General features: G+C 54.7%; 3 protein-coding genes across 6 annotated transcripts in view; 2 read left to right on the forward strand and 1 right to left on the reverse strand.

The window, feature by feature from the left end:
* The window catches only part of WDR62 (WD repeat domain 62), a 47,539-nt gene extending 42,055 nt beyond the window's left edge, over positions 1–5,484 (forward strand). For 3 of the 4 annotated variants that reach the window (XM_053667614.1, XM_053667617.1, XM_053667616.1), the window contains 10 exons: positions 1,259–1,383; positions 1,728–1,831; positions 2,208–2,312; positions 2,593–2,727; positions 2,995–3,106; positions 3,219–3,360; positions 3,441–3,501; positions 3,741–4,352; positions 4,856–5,013; positions 5,109–5,484. In XM_053667614.1, coding sequence (XP_053523589.1) covers positions 1,259–1,383; positions 1,728–1,831; positions 2,208–2,312; positions 2,593–2,727; positions 2,995–3,106; positions 3,219–3,360; positions 3,441–3,501; positions 3,741–4,352; positions 4,856–5,013; positions 5,109–5,372 — 1,818 coding nt within the window. In that variant the 3' untranslated portion in view covers positions 5,373–5,484. The remainder of the gene's footprint in view (positions 1–1,258; positions 1,384–1,727; positions 1,832–2,207; positions 2,313–2,592; positions 2,728–2,994; positions 3,107–3,218; positions 3,361–3,440; positions 3,502–3,740; positions 4,353–4,855; positions 5,014–5,108) is intronic. The other variant, XM_053667615.1, reaches the window with a different exon arrangement.
* A 4,356-nt stretch (positions 5,485–9,840) lies between these two features.
* OVOL3 (ovo like zinc finger 3) lies at positions 9,841–11,636 on the forward strand. The gene is made up of 4 exons (XM_053667621.1): positions 9,841–9,934; positions 10,009–10,085; positions 10,802–11,003; positions 11,428–11,636. The coding sequence occupies exons 1-4, from the start codon at positions 9,841–9,843 to the stop codon at positions 11,634–11,636; spliced, it is 582 nt and encodes a 193-aa protein (XP_053523596.1).
* Positions 11,637–11,689: 53 nt separating this feature from the next.
* On the reverse strand, positions 11,690–13,354 carry POLR2I (RNA polymerase II subunit I). The gene is made up of 6 exons (XM_053667591.1): positions 12,906–13,354; positions 12,773–12,827; positions 12,377–12,450; positions 12,215–12,289; positions 12,027–12,078; positions 11,690–11,786 (listed from the first exon to the last, which is right to left on the reverse strand). Exons 1-6 carry the CDS (start codon positions 12,962–12,964, stop codon positions 11,724–11,726), a joined length of 378 nt encoding a protein of 125 aa, XP_053523566.1. The 5' UTR covers positions 12,965–13,354; the 3' UTR covers positions 11,690–11,723.
* Positions 13,355–13,445: the final 91 nt, after the last annotated feature.

The raw sequence follows: 13,445 nt of genomic DNA on the forward strand, positions 1-13,445 counted from the left end.
CAGAAAATAAGTAGCATAGACGGTAGGTAGAAATTGGGGGAGGGGCAAAAATAGCATGGGAAATATAGAATCTAAAGAACTTGAGACACGTGATCATAAACTAAAGGGGGGAATGGTGGGGGAGGGAGGTGCAGGGTGGAGGGGAATGAATGGGAGGAAACAGAACAACTGTAAGGGCATAATCAATAAAATTAAAAAAAAAAACAAAACCAGTCACTAAAAAATAGCCCTCAGCCCTGACTGGTGTGGCTCAGTTAGTTGGGCATCATCCCACAAAGCAAAAGGTATCTGGATCGATTCCAGGTCAGGGCACGTGCCTGCACTGTGAGTTCAGTCCCCAGCCGGGGCACGTACAGACAGAGGCAGCCAATGGATGTTTCTCTCTCCCCTTGATGTTTCTCTCCTTCTCTTTCTTCTCCCCTTCCCCTCTATCTAAAAATAAATAAATAAAATCTTATTTTGTTAAAAAAGCCCTCAGAGGACTTTTACAGAAATCCACTACAAAGAACAGGGACTGGTCCCATTTGAGTTGCTAAAGCAATTTTAACTCTTATTTTATTATTTTCCAAGTAAAATTCTTGTTTTGAAAAAAGACTTTATTAATTTTTTAGAGAGGGAGGAAGGGAGGGAAAGGGGGGGGAGAGAAACTTCGATGTGTGGTTGCCTCTCGCATACCCCCTACTGAAGACCTGGCCTGCAACCCAGGCATGTGCCCTGACTGGGAATCGAACCAGTGACCCTAAGGTTCACAGGCCTGCACTCAATCCACTGAGCCACACCAGCCAGGGTAAAAATCTTTTTTTTTTTTTAATCCTCTGTGTTTTCTTTTTATTGTGGCATACTATGCATGCAGGTATGTGCACAAAACTCAGGTAAATAGCTTGAAGAATTGTTACCTGTGTATATGCCTATGTATATACACCACCCAGGTCAAAATATAGAGCATTTTCTACCTCCAGGAAGACCCCTGTTCCCCTCCCAGTTAGTGCTTTAACCCCAGGTAAGCAGCACTCTGACCTGTCTCAGCATGGACTGGTTTGCCTGTTCTCGAACTTCATATGAATAGACTCTTATAATGCAATTGGGCGTGGAGTGAGCTCATGGAGAACAAGGGTCTTGGCCCCAACCCTGGTGCACAGTGAGCATCCCACAGTGGGGGCTGCCATTATCCCTGACATCTTTACTGTAACACTTAGAAGCTTGCAAGTGTCCTGGTTGCTACGGCTGCCTCAGATGGCTGTGCCTCCTTACCCCACAGTCAGAGAGTCCCCAGGAAGATGGCCGTAGGAATCCCTCCTTCCTGCCCTTACAGAGGGAGTCTTCTGAAGCCAGAGAGGTCATCATCTCCCTGGAGGCAGAGGTGCCTGTCCCAGGGACAGACAGGTAAGTGTCCTTTGCACCAAGGGGCATCTTCGTTGGAGAGAGGAAGCCTCCCCTGATAGGCATGCTCGGGAAGAACTGCTCTCCCAGTGGGCCAATGGAAGTGGGGAGGAAGGGGTAGGGACCTGACGGAACAGGAGCCCAGCCCTGCAGCCTGCTTCCATGTTTTTAGGTGGAGATACAAGGGATTCCTGGGGGGAGGGAGCCTTTGGAGGAGGCAGGAGAGGCCAGGTAGTGCACCCAAGAGGAGCAGGGTGCAGATGCCTCAGGGTTCTTGTGTGTAGGGGCCAGTTGTTTACCAACTAGTATGTTATCATTCCCTCACCCTGTCCCTATTGGCATGGCAGCAAGTGCAGCTGGAAAGCGGTGCAGGGGGAACCTGAAGACCAGCAAGGTGACTTCTATCTCAGAGTCTCCTCCCTGGGCTCAAAGGATCAGAGCAAACTCGACGGTGAGTGAGGGCCAGGCAAAGACCCTGCTGTAGCCTATTGCTCTGGCTAGGCTTCTTTCTGGGCACTGACGATGACCTGGACCCAGCCTTCCTGAAACTCAAGAGTGTCCCAGAAGACAGATAATGGTCCTTTGATGTTACCAGAGGACTCTGGAGCCCAAATGCCCACCAGTGGGAAGCCCGGCTCTGCCACTTCCTACAAGTGTAACCTTGTTTGTCCATCAAAATAAGGGGTGGGTATTATCATCTCTATTCTCTGGATGAGGAAACTGAAGCCCTGAGAAATTGAGCCACTTACCTGACTCACCCAACAGAGGACCTGGCTTTGGGCTTCTGACTCCCCCATACCATCCCCTCTCTGCTCCTTTAAATTCAGGGGATTCTGAGGCCTACTTGGAGTGTACCTCCGCCACCATCCATTCCTCCCCTCAACACCTGGACCCAGACCCTCGGTTCGACATGACAATGACCCCCATAGCAGGTAAATAGGGCCCAGGCACAAGGAAGGGCAGTACGTAGGCCTGGCTTAGGGGATGGTCATGATACTGGCCCCACATCAGCTGTACGCTTGGTGCCCACTAAGGCTCACCTGGAAGGCAGAGCCACCAGTCTTTCCTTCTTGGCCTGGTGGCAACAAGGTGTGTGCGCTGGGCGAGTCCAGCTTTCTCCATGGTGAAGTGTCTGGTGTCTTTGTTAGGGTGTCTGCCATGATTCACAGTGTTGAAGGCTCTCTCCTGCCTGCCCCCTTTGCCTCTCCCCAGAATGCCCAGGAACCGCAGAAGAGTTGTTGCAGCCTGAGGTACCAGGCATATCCAATGGCTCCCTGCCCCAGACCCCTGAGCAAGAGAAGTTTCTCCGCCACCACTTTGAGACACTTACTGACACCCACCCTGAGGGTAGGGCCCTGCCCCTCTCGGCCCTGCCTTGGAAGACCATCCAGTGCTAGGCACAGCGTGGGCATCTCCGGTTTAGGGCTTTCCCCAGCAGGTCTGCAGACTTTAGTGGGAGGGCATATGTTTTATCTTAAGGACTAAGCCCCATTGTTTCCTCTCCCTGCTACAGTTGCTCTGTGTTGTCTGTTGATGGGGTTTTTGAGGATCTGCCCGGATCTGGAACTCATTGTCTGGGGGCATTCTGAGGTCTCTCTTGGCATCTTTTCCTAGAGCTCTTTCCCAGATCCCTAAGAGATGTGACAGCCTCTGAGGATGAGGACTCTCTAAATCCCCGGCTGAGCATCTCAGCCCAGTTCCACTCACGCCTCCAGAAGACATCCAGGTAGAAGCTGGTGATCTAGTGAACCTTCCAGCTTTCTGTGTTCCCCCAGGGTGCGGCTGAGTCCTCTCAGGCATCCCCAGGTCAGGCACAACTGCCTGGTTTCCTCCCACAGGCTCAACCACACCATCCCTTTCCGGCTGCCCTTGAACCTTCTGAAGTCCCCAGAGGTCAAAGTCATAGACCTTGGGGAGAACCAGCCCAAGGCGGAGCCTCTGAGAGCAGACACTGGCTATGCCTTCCCAGACAGGACCAACGTGAGTACTTGAGCCACCTCCTCAGGACACAGGACTGGGAGCCGGGAGGCCTTGTCCTCACTTCATGGCCGTGCTTGCAGGTCCTCTCTGCGGGGAAGGCTAAGGAGCCCCTCGACACCCTGAAGGCCTGGTACCCACGGAGTGAGTGTCACCATCCCTAGTAAACCACCCTGAGCTTCTCAGCAAATGGCCCTGGGTGCCCACATGAACCATGGGTGGGCATGGGCATGGTCCACTTAGACCCTGCAGCCATCCTGGGGTGGGGCCCTGCCTATCATTTCTGTGGCTTGGGTATGAGAGTGAACCAGCTGCTTCCTTTACAGCCTCATGCCTCATGGGACTGGCTTCCCGCGTCCCCTCTTTCTCATTGCTGTCCACAGACAGGAAACCTCTGACGCCCACCACCCTACCCACTCCAGGCCTCCACAGCCCCTCTACCTGCTCCTACATGGAGGCTGCTGCCAGCTCCTGTGCCAAGATGTCACACAGCATCTCCCTTGAGGACAGCGAGGACCCTGTCCTGACTGAATTGACTAGACCCCTCTGCAGGCCCTCGTCCATGGGGGAGCTGGCCTCCCTGGACCAGGAGCTTCAGACCATCATGACCACTACAGCAGCACCCAATTCTGACAGCAAGGGCCAAGAGCCTGCCCTGACGTCCCAGGGCAACCATGAAGCCCGGGCCAGCCTCAGACAGACCCTGTGGGGTGTCTGTGACAGGCTCTTACTGCCCCCACCCCCACAGGAGTCACCTGCTACTTGTGTTGGGTCCCAGGAACCTGTGGCCATGCAGCCTGATGCCACGGTTACAACAGCTAGCTTCCCGGCTCCCACAGATGTGAGCTCCCCGAGGCTCCACAGCTCCACCTTTCTCCCAAGGCTTTTGGCCCCTGGGCCCCTCAACACCCCTGCCCACCCTGATGGCCTCTCACTTCCAGAGGCCATGCCAGGGGGCCCTGGCGGCATCACCTCCCTCCTGGAGCTCACCCCTGGTGAGTGTCACCCTTGGGATAAGGCCTCGCCTCCTAAGTGCATCCCATGTAACAGCTAGCTAGCTCAGCTCCAAAGGTGGGCGCTTGACCTGGCCACAAGTGCTGTGCCATTCATTCATTCATTCATTCATTCATTCCGTTATTGAGCTATTTAGTGAGCACTTTGTATGTGTTGGGCTTTTTGTTCTAGGCCCCGAGGACATGGATGGGCTGTGGTGGTAAACAAGACTATAGAGAACTGACACCTTAATTGGGGAAGATGCGTAAACTAAATGTGTGAGGAAAGTGTTAAGTGTATCATGAAATGATATGTGCTCAGGAGAGAAATAAGAGAAAGGTTTTAGGGAGTGAGAAGTGGGGGCAATGGTTACAGTTTTAAACAGGATGGTGAAAAAAGGCTTTGGAGAGAAGGTGGTATTTGAGCAGAGACCAGCCACCCTGGTCTCTCTTGGACCAGCTATAAAGTAGAGGTAACTTTCTCATTCCCTCCTCTTGCCTCCTAGGTGTGCTCAGTGTGGTCCAGGATAGCCCTGAACACTGTGGGGAGCCTGGGGTGCCAGCTGCAGTCCTTTCCCCAGTTCCCCTTGGGCTGAGCGGTGTGGGGACCATCGCGCACAAACTGAAGACAGCCTTCCAAGAAGCCCTGGACCTTTACCACCTGGTGAGCCAAGCCCCAGGGCCGGGGGAAAAGGCTAATGGGGTGCCCTGGGACTACCTGGCCTGAGTGGTCCCTAACAAGGTTAGCACTCCTTGCAGATGGTGTCCAGTGACCAGCTGAGTACCGAGCAGCAGCAGGCACAGACTGAGCTGGCCTCCACCTTCCTTTGGATCCACAGCCAGTTAGAGGCCAACAACTGGCTGGTTGGGAGTGACGTGGCCCCAGCCCAGGCCCTGCCTATCCCAGGTCCTCTCTCCCCACCTACACTGTGCCCCCTGGCTAGCCCAGATTTGCGTGCCCTGCTGGAACACTACTCGGAGCTGCTGGTGCAGGCCGTCCGGAGGAAAGCACAGGGGGACTGAGGGCCAGCAGCCCTGCCATTTTCTGACAAAATAGGTATTTTAAGCAAATAAATGGACAACTTGGAGGAATGGTTCCTGGTGCCTATCCTGGCACATCCACAAAGCCCCTCTTCAGGTGGATGTAGGGTGGGAGGGTACAGGGCAATGCCTCTGGGGGACCAGCCCAGGAAACTCTCGTAAGCCCTGATGTTAGGCCCTGTCCTCAGAATCTGTCAGTGAGAACATGAGACCAACATCCCCAAGATGCAGTTAGGGAACTGCAGTGATGATGATCCCAGCACCTGGCTCCCACCTGGGCTTATCCCCAGCCCACTGACCTGTTGAGGGATCATGTGTAGTCCTTGCCCAGTGGGGCCCAGCTGTACCCCAGGAAAGGACCAGTCCTCCCCTACTGCTCCTGATGCCCAAGAACCCACTGGAGCTGCTGAGATCACCATGTGCCAGACCCTGGCCACACCCCTGGCCCCTGGGCAAGGCCCATGCCAGATCCTCTGAGGGCCAGGCTTTCGTCCCCATCTGCAACAGGAGAAATTGAGGAGACGAACAGGCCTATCCACCGGACGATCCGGGCAGCGTGCCAAGGCCACCCAGCAGCTGGAAGAGTAATTTCTTCCCTAGCGAGAGGATTGTGTCCAACTTCAAGGTCCGATGAGCTCCCAGCACTGATACCAGCTTCCCGAGGCAGCAGGCATCTAGCCACGTGGCATGTCTGCTAAGAGGGCCACTCTTGTGACCAGAGAAGCCCCACTATCCCAAGTATATAAAAGGGAAGCCAGCAGGGGTGGGGCTCTCTCCCAAAGCACAGTTCTACCCTGCGGACTCTTGAGGCCTGAACCCCCCACTTGCCTGTTCCTCCCTGCCCTGTTTGCTGGTCATGGCCCACCGGAAATGTTCAGAGAGAATCCAGTGTCTTGCCCAGGGTGCCACAGAGCTGAGACTCAAACCTAGGCGTGCCTGGTGGAAGAGCCAGACCTTTGAACATGAGGACATGGCCCACTCCTGCCTCCATAAACATACACCTGAGAACCAATCATGCAGTTGCTTAAAAAAAAAAAAAAAAAATCCTGCGGGTGCCCAGGTGCCTGTCACTGTTCTACATATTAAAGGTACAGTGAGGACCAGGAACAGCAAAGCTGTTCTGTGCTGGTTGAAGTGTCAGGGAAGGCCTTCCTGAGGTGACATTTGAGCTGAGTCCTGACAGAGGACACAGGCCATGTGTACATCTCAGAATAGTATACAGGCAGACAGAACAGCCAGTGCAGAGGCCCCATGAGGGGATCAAACGTATATGTAAGGAACAGCAACAAAGGACAGCTGGAATAGAAGATGGGAGAGATAGTGGGAGAAAGACTGAGATCGCACCAGGCAGGGCCTTGCTACTTCATGACTTTCAAGTCCAAGAAACATTCACGACACAATTTCCGCCCCTAAATAAAATCCCTAATACTGCTGTTCGAGGAGATGCCCCGTTCTGTTTATTTTTCAAAGCTCCCTCTCCCTGCCTTAGTGAGCCCATGTGGTCCAGGGCTCATGGTTGGGCTGCACCTCTACCCAGGCCGACAGGCCACCCCTGAAAGACTGCAGGTATGTTCTCCTTGCCTAGCTTGGCCACAGTCACCTAAGATCCCTGAGGCAAGGTTTGGGATCCAGGCTCCTGGACATCCAGGGGACCGACTTGAGGCTCTATCCCTCGTGAAATTTACCCCTTCTCCCACCCTGTATTACAGTTAAGCCTTCAACTCCAAGTAGCAAACACCTGGCTTATGGGGACACATGCCATAGGGACATTTGCTACTCTTGATTATGCCTCTGCTCTGCCACCCTCTTAGCCTGAGTTCCACCCTCCTGTTCAGGCACTCACAATTGCAACACGTCTGCCACACACTCAGCAGTACACCCCTACCCAACCAGCAGGAAAGGCACAGAGCAGGGCGGCCATCAGGGCAGTGGGGAAGAAACTGCAGGTTTCTTCCTGGAGCCCTTCCCCTTCAGAGCAGTCACGGGCAATGGGGATGGAGATTGCTTTGATTGGCTTGGACCAACCATCTCTCCTGTGCTGGACAAAACAAAATTGGGTTCTCAGTACAAAAGGAGGCGGGCTGCTAGTTCAAGAGAATCCAGTGTATCTGCCACTCTCCACTTCCTAATGCCAAGCTCTTCAGCCCCAGGAAGACCAGACTTTCTGTTGGACAAACCGGCTGCTTAAGAAACCACTGCTGATGAATATGCATGCAGGTGGTTTATGGACCAATAGGATCTCAGTGGGAAGAGGACAGCACGTTCACGTGGGACATTTCAGAGAGTTTAGTGAAGGAATAATTGCAAAGCAGCGGGCAGGGAAGAATGAAACCTCAGTACCTTGGACCTGGTACCAGAAGAGAGCTGTCACACACCCCCGCCCATGAGCACCAGGGAGTGAAGTGAAACCCAGAAGAGCGACTCCTGGAGAGAGGGCTGCCCTGAGGGGTCCTGTGCCTCTGGCAGCCCGACAGGGAGCCGGATGTGGGGGAATCCCTTCCCACATCTGCATGCCCCCACCCCCATTGTTCGTACCCAACTGGAAGCCAGGGGGCATAGGAGCTCAGATGATGCTGCCCACCCAGGTCAGCCTCCCACACAGAGCGGGGCAGAAAGGGAGCCTGGGGGCAAATAAAGACACCCAACTCCAGATTTCCTCTCTAATATGTTTTCCGCAACCACACAGGAATCGATTCCCCCACGAGACATATGTTGGGCATGGAGAACTGGGCACCTGAGCAGAAACAGAATGGGGCTCCCCCTTCACCAGTTCATTCTCTAGTGTAACCTGGCCCCTGCACTCCACATTGGACAGCTCCTAGATACTGGCCTGCCAGACCTGTGCCAGGCAAAGCAGTCATGGCTACGTGAAATCCAACAATTGTGAAATGGCAAACACTTAAAGCCCCATTTTGCAGACGGGTCAATTGAAACACAGAAACTCACCTAGTCCCGCCGCCCCACGAGACTTCCTAACAACCCCTCTGTTTATATGTCTGCCACTTGCCTGATCCCATGCTCAGCATTCTCCCCCACATGATCTGTCTGCATGGATCTTCAACACAAGTTGGAAATAGGGAGACTCGTTAGTCCCATTTTCCAGATGAAGAAACAGGCTCAGCGATAAATGACTTGTCCCAGGTCTGCAGAAATAAAGTGGCAAAGCTCTGGGCTAGCAGACTCTCAGGGCTGCCTCCCTCACTTCCCCAAATGAATCAGCAGGACTAACTCTAGGGAATGTGAATAAAGGAATAAATATTGCTTCTTTCATCACCAAGCCTATGTACAGACTGTTCCCTCTGCCTAGAACATTCTCCCCTTTCATCCTAAGCCTCTTGTTTCTCCAGGGCTCATGTCCAGGAAGTTGTCTCTCAACCCTTAGGCTGGATCAAGAACCTCTTCCTCCCTCCCTCAGTCCTCCTGCACTCTCCCCATCACAGCTTGGATCGCTCTGCCTGTGCTTTCCCCATCAGGTCTTGGTCATTCTGGGCAGTCACTGGTGTGTGTCCCCCATGAACTAAGCTATACCTGGTCTATAGTTGGAGCTCAGAGAATTGTTGGGTGAATAAACGAGAGTAACTGCATGAGGAGGAATGTTCAAAATCCTTATCCCCTGGTTAAGAGGCCACTGACCAATCTAGAACGCAGCCTGGCCAGAATGCTGAGGTAAGGTCCTCAGAGCCTCCAGCTGTTTTTGGCACGTGGGAGTCGGGGAGAGGTGTCCCAGGCACTCACCAGGAGCTGGACTGTTAACAAACTAGTGTTTTAATGCCTGCTACACCTGAACAGTGTGCTTCTGGCTGAACATCAGTTCTGGGAATCTGAGGGTCAGAGAGGTGGTGCTTCCTGCTGGAAGATGCACAGCTTCCTGCTGGATCCTTACTCTGTCCTAAACTATTAGACCCCGCTGTCCCTCCATCCTCTGGAGCAATCAGTCACCCCCTCCCCTCCTTTCTCAGACAGCTGCTGTGATTTGAATAACCGAGCAGGCAGTTGGATGTCCAGTACTGACTGATTTGCCTGGCAAACACACCTTTAGATCCTTGGCCCTGCCGGTACTATGAGAAGACACTCAAAACCCCTGGGGTCTCCGTTTCCTCTACCCACCCCCAAGACCTGCCTAGGCTGCGTCGTGCCCTTGCTTGACCTCCTCGGTGGTCCTACTGCTTATCTGCCCCCCACCCACCCACCCCCGGGAGTCTGGAGAATACCCTCAGGAATCTTTCACAGAAGGGGGAGGAATGGTGGGCCCCAAGACAGAGGTAATTGGAGCCAACTGAGTCTGCTCCCTGGGCCTGTCATGAAATTTGCATTGAGAGAATGAGGCTCCTTTATGGCTGCCCCCTCCTTTTCCCCTTGGGAAGGTCACCCGGGCCTGAGGTCTCACAGGAGGTGGAGGAGACAGCACCGTGTGCCTGTGCGTGTAACCATCCTACCATTCCTGGAGGTGATGCCTCGTGCCTTCCTGGTCAGGAGTAGGCGCCTGCAACCACCCAATTGGAGCCACCTGCCTGACCAGCTCCGGGGAGACGCCTATGTCCCAGGTGGGGCCCTCACTAGGCCTGGGGGTGAGGGGCAGGAGAAACACAAAGCATTACTCTTGGGCTTCTCTTCTCAGCCTGCAGAAGCCTGGAGGGGCCACCAGCACACCAATCTTCCAGCCTTGGGGACTCTTGGGCAGCGGTGAGTCTGCAGGTGGCCCCCAAGACCCTGCTCAATTTCACCCCTGCCCACTCAGCTTAGACAGACCCTGACCCTCCCTCACTCCCCACGCCCATTGCGTGTCCTTCCAGCCTCGGGACCTTCCCACCCTTTGTTCTCTCCATTCAGAGTGCCTTTCAGTGAGCTGTTAGCCCTCATCCCAAACACCATTTCCCCAGGGTGGGCAGCCACAGTTCCTATTAGGGATCTCTCCAACCTGTGGGGCAGAGGATCAGACAAGGCGACAGGAGCAGGATAGGGATGGGGATGCGATTGAGAGCCTTTTAGAGGAGATATTCTGTGCATGCACTGGAAGGACAGCACTAGCCAAATGTAAAGTATGCTCAAGACTATTTCAGTTCAGTACTTATTGAGAGCCAGGAACTGTTCAAAGCGATGGGGGGTATTCAGCAGGAGTGACAAAAATTCATTCCTTCCTGGAGTTTATAATCTAGGTATAGACAATAAAATTAAGAAAGTACATATTATGTTGGTAAATAGTACGTGCTATGGAAAAAATAAAGTAAGGTGAGGGCAATGGGGCATGGTCAGGGAAGATGTTGGAGAAAGGATGGCATTTGCCCACGAACAGTCTCTGGCCTTCCCAGACCTCCATGGTTCCTAGTTCTAGGTGCTCAGTTCACTCGTGTGTGTGTGTGTGTGTGTGTGTGTGTGTGTGTGTGTGTCTAACTCCCACGTCCCTCCCACAGCCCATGCAGGGCACTTTGGTCACCACTCCCAAGGACCCTGGGATGCTTGGCTGCCCGTTCTGCCCCAAGGCCTTCCCACTGCAGCGCATGCTGACAAGGCACCTCAAGTGCCATAGCCCTGCGCGCCGCCACCTGTGCAGCTGTTGTGGCAAGGGCTTTCACGATGCCTTTGACCTCAAGCGCCACATGAGGACTCACACAGGTGCGTAGTGGCAAGAGCATGGAGGGGCTGCTGGGCCCTGGGTGGGGGTGGGACAAAATGGAGGGAGGTGCCCTGGATGTGGAGTTTTCGTTTGTGTTTTGTGAGGCAGAGATCCAGCCATCAGGTAAGGTAGTCCCAGGGTAGGGGCCTGCTGAAGGGTGTGAAGACAGGCACTGGTTACAGGATTCAGGCCCCAGACTGAAGGGTGGGAGGCCTTCCCTCCCACTGCCCTCCTGGATCCTGGGGAAGGAACCACCTGGTGAGTGATGATGACGCAGATGTCTGGCCCATGTTTACACTGAGGTTGCAGATAATGGGATGTAGGTGAAGTCAGCAGAACCTGGAGCAGGAATGGAGGGCAAGGTGGGTTGGCTTTGGTCTGAGGTCATCCCCCTGTCCTCTCCCCCTCTGCCTACCTGCCCAGGGATCCGACCATTCCGTTGCGGAGCTTGCTGGAAAGCATTTACACAGCGCTGCTCGCTTGAAACTCATCTCGCCAAGGTGCATGGGCAGCCGGCCAGCTACGCCTACCGTCAGCGCCGTGAGAAGCTGCATGTGTGCGAGGACTGTGGCTTCACCAGCCCAAGGCCCGACGCTTATGAGCAGCACTGTGCCCTGCACCGTGCTGCTTGAGACCGCACCCTGCGTCCAACCCGTGAGAGGCAAATAAACACAGGACACAAACACAGAACAGAGCATTTTTTACTGAGGGAGGGTGGTTCACTCCGTCCAGCGGTGGCCACAGTGTGGGGCTGTGCACACGTAGTACAAGCGCATAGCGTCCTGGCAAAAAGGATGCACAGTTAGGAACTGTGTGGACCCTCGGGAGGGCACAACACGGAACCTGCATCCAGCTAGCCTCACCCCTCAAAAACAGACAAGGAGGCCTTCCTCATTGGTAAGGGTCCAGCTCAGGACGCCAGGAAGAGCAGGCTCCCCTCAGTATTGGTATTCCCTCCTCCCAGGTCCTCCCAGGAAGGACCAAGCCCCGGATATTTAGAAAGCCTTCCTCATGCCACTCACCTCGGCACGGGCACTATGTGACTGGAAAAACACCGCCTCCTTGTGACCGCACCTGTGCGGGCAGACAGCCACTCACAGCCACTACCACACCCTTCCCTCCTTCCTCCTCCTCCCTCCTCCTCCCTCCTCCTCTCTCCGCTGGGTGAGGACCAGCCACTCTCAGTCCTGGACACCAGCTGCACGCTCACTTTTGGCACGGGTGGTCCTCGGTCCGCGGCAACGTAGGGTCCTGGGACACGTCAGCGATGATCTGGGTCAGTTCACTAAGGGAGAAGAGGGTGAATAATGATGCTCTGATAGGGGCTCCCAAGCCAACAACCCCGCCCCTAAACCCCAGCCCTGCCACTCACTCCACTTCGTGCGTGATTTTGTTGACGTAGATGCAGCTGTTGTCGGCTTCCTGCTGGTAGTCACAATTCCGGCACTGCGGGAGCGCGAGTGTGGCAGGAAGGGGGTCACGGAGAGCTCCCCCATGGAGCTCCCATGGGATTGGGAGAGAGGGCAAGGTTTTCCGTGGAGAAACTGATTAGGGAGGGGATGGAGTCTCGAGGTTGGGATAATGGGGTGTATCGAGCATCACCTCGGGGGTGGGAAAGACAGGGAAAAAGAATTCCTTTCGGGATAGAGGAGACCAGGGTCGGTCGGGGCCGTACAGGGAGCGAGGGGTCACGTGAGTAAGGCGGGGCCATGAAGAGAACGCGCCGACCCCTGGGGAAAGACTGGGGAACCCGCGGTCTCGCGCTCACCGCGTAGAGCAGAATGCGGTTCTCTTTGTCCTCCTTAGGGTAAAGCATGTTGTTACTGTTGGGAGGGGGAAGTCAGAGGTCAGTCTCGGGACCATTACTTGCTCCCCTTCCACACCTGCTGCCCCTGCCTCACCATTCCTGGCAGAATCGAATACCCACGAAGCCCGGCTCATAGGTCCCGTCAGGTTCCATGGCGCAGCGCTCCCCGCCAAGCCTTCCGCGCTTGCTCCGCCTCACGACAGGTCTCGGCAAGGGTCAGGCCAGGTTGCTTCGCCTTTTAGAGAGGGGCGGAGCTGCGCACAAGTACTGGCTGCCAGGAGCTCTGTATTTGGCCTCTGCACTGAGACTTGATTAATTACTTGCGCCGATCTTTTGATATCCTAAAGTAAGCGCTTCCAACCTCTGGACCTCGCTTCCCCAGTTTATAGACTAGTGTGGTACGGGAGCCGGGAATACGATGCCTCACGTAACTCGCTAAGCACTGAGCACAGGCGCGAGTTCACCCTCCACGGCGGCGTGGGCAAGCCCTGCCAATCCTTCCTCTCGTCTCCAGCCTTCGCCCGCCGGATCCGTTTTGGAGGAACCTTACGAAAGCAGGCCTCTCAGGATTGGCTGGACCTATCCAAGAATACCGGAGAGCTTCCGGCGGTGAGGACTCCGCGGCTATAGGCCG

This window comes from Artibeus jamaicensis, unplaced genomic scaffold (assembly GCF_021234435.1).
Source record: "Artibeus jamaicensis isolate MK-2021 breed Jamaican fruit bat unplaced genomic scaffold, CSHL_Jam_final contig_470, whole genome shotgun sequence".
Classification (NCBI taxonomy): Eukaryota; Metazoa; Chordata; class Mammalia; order Chiroptera; family Phyllostomidae; genus Artibeus; species Artibeus jamaicensis.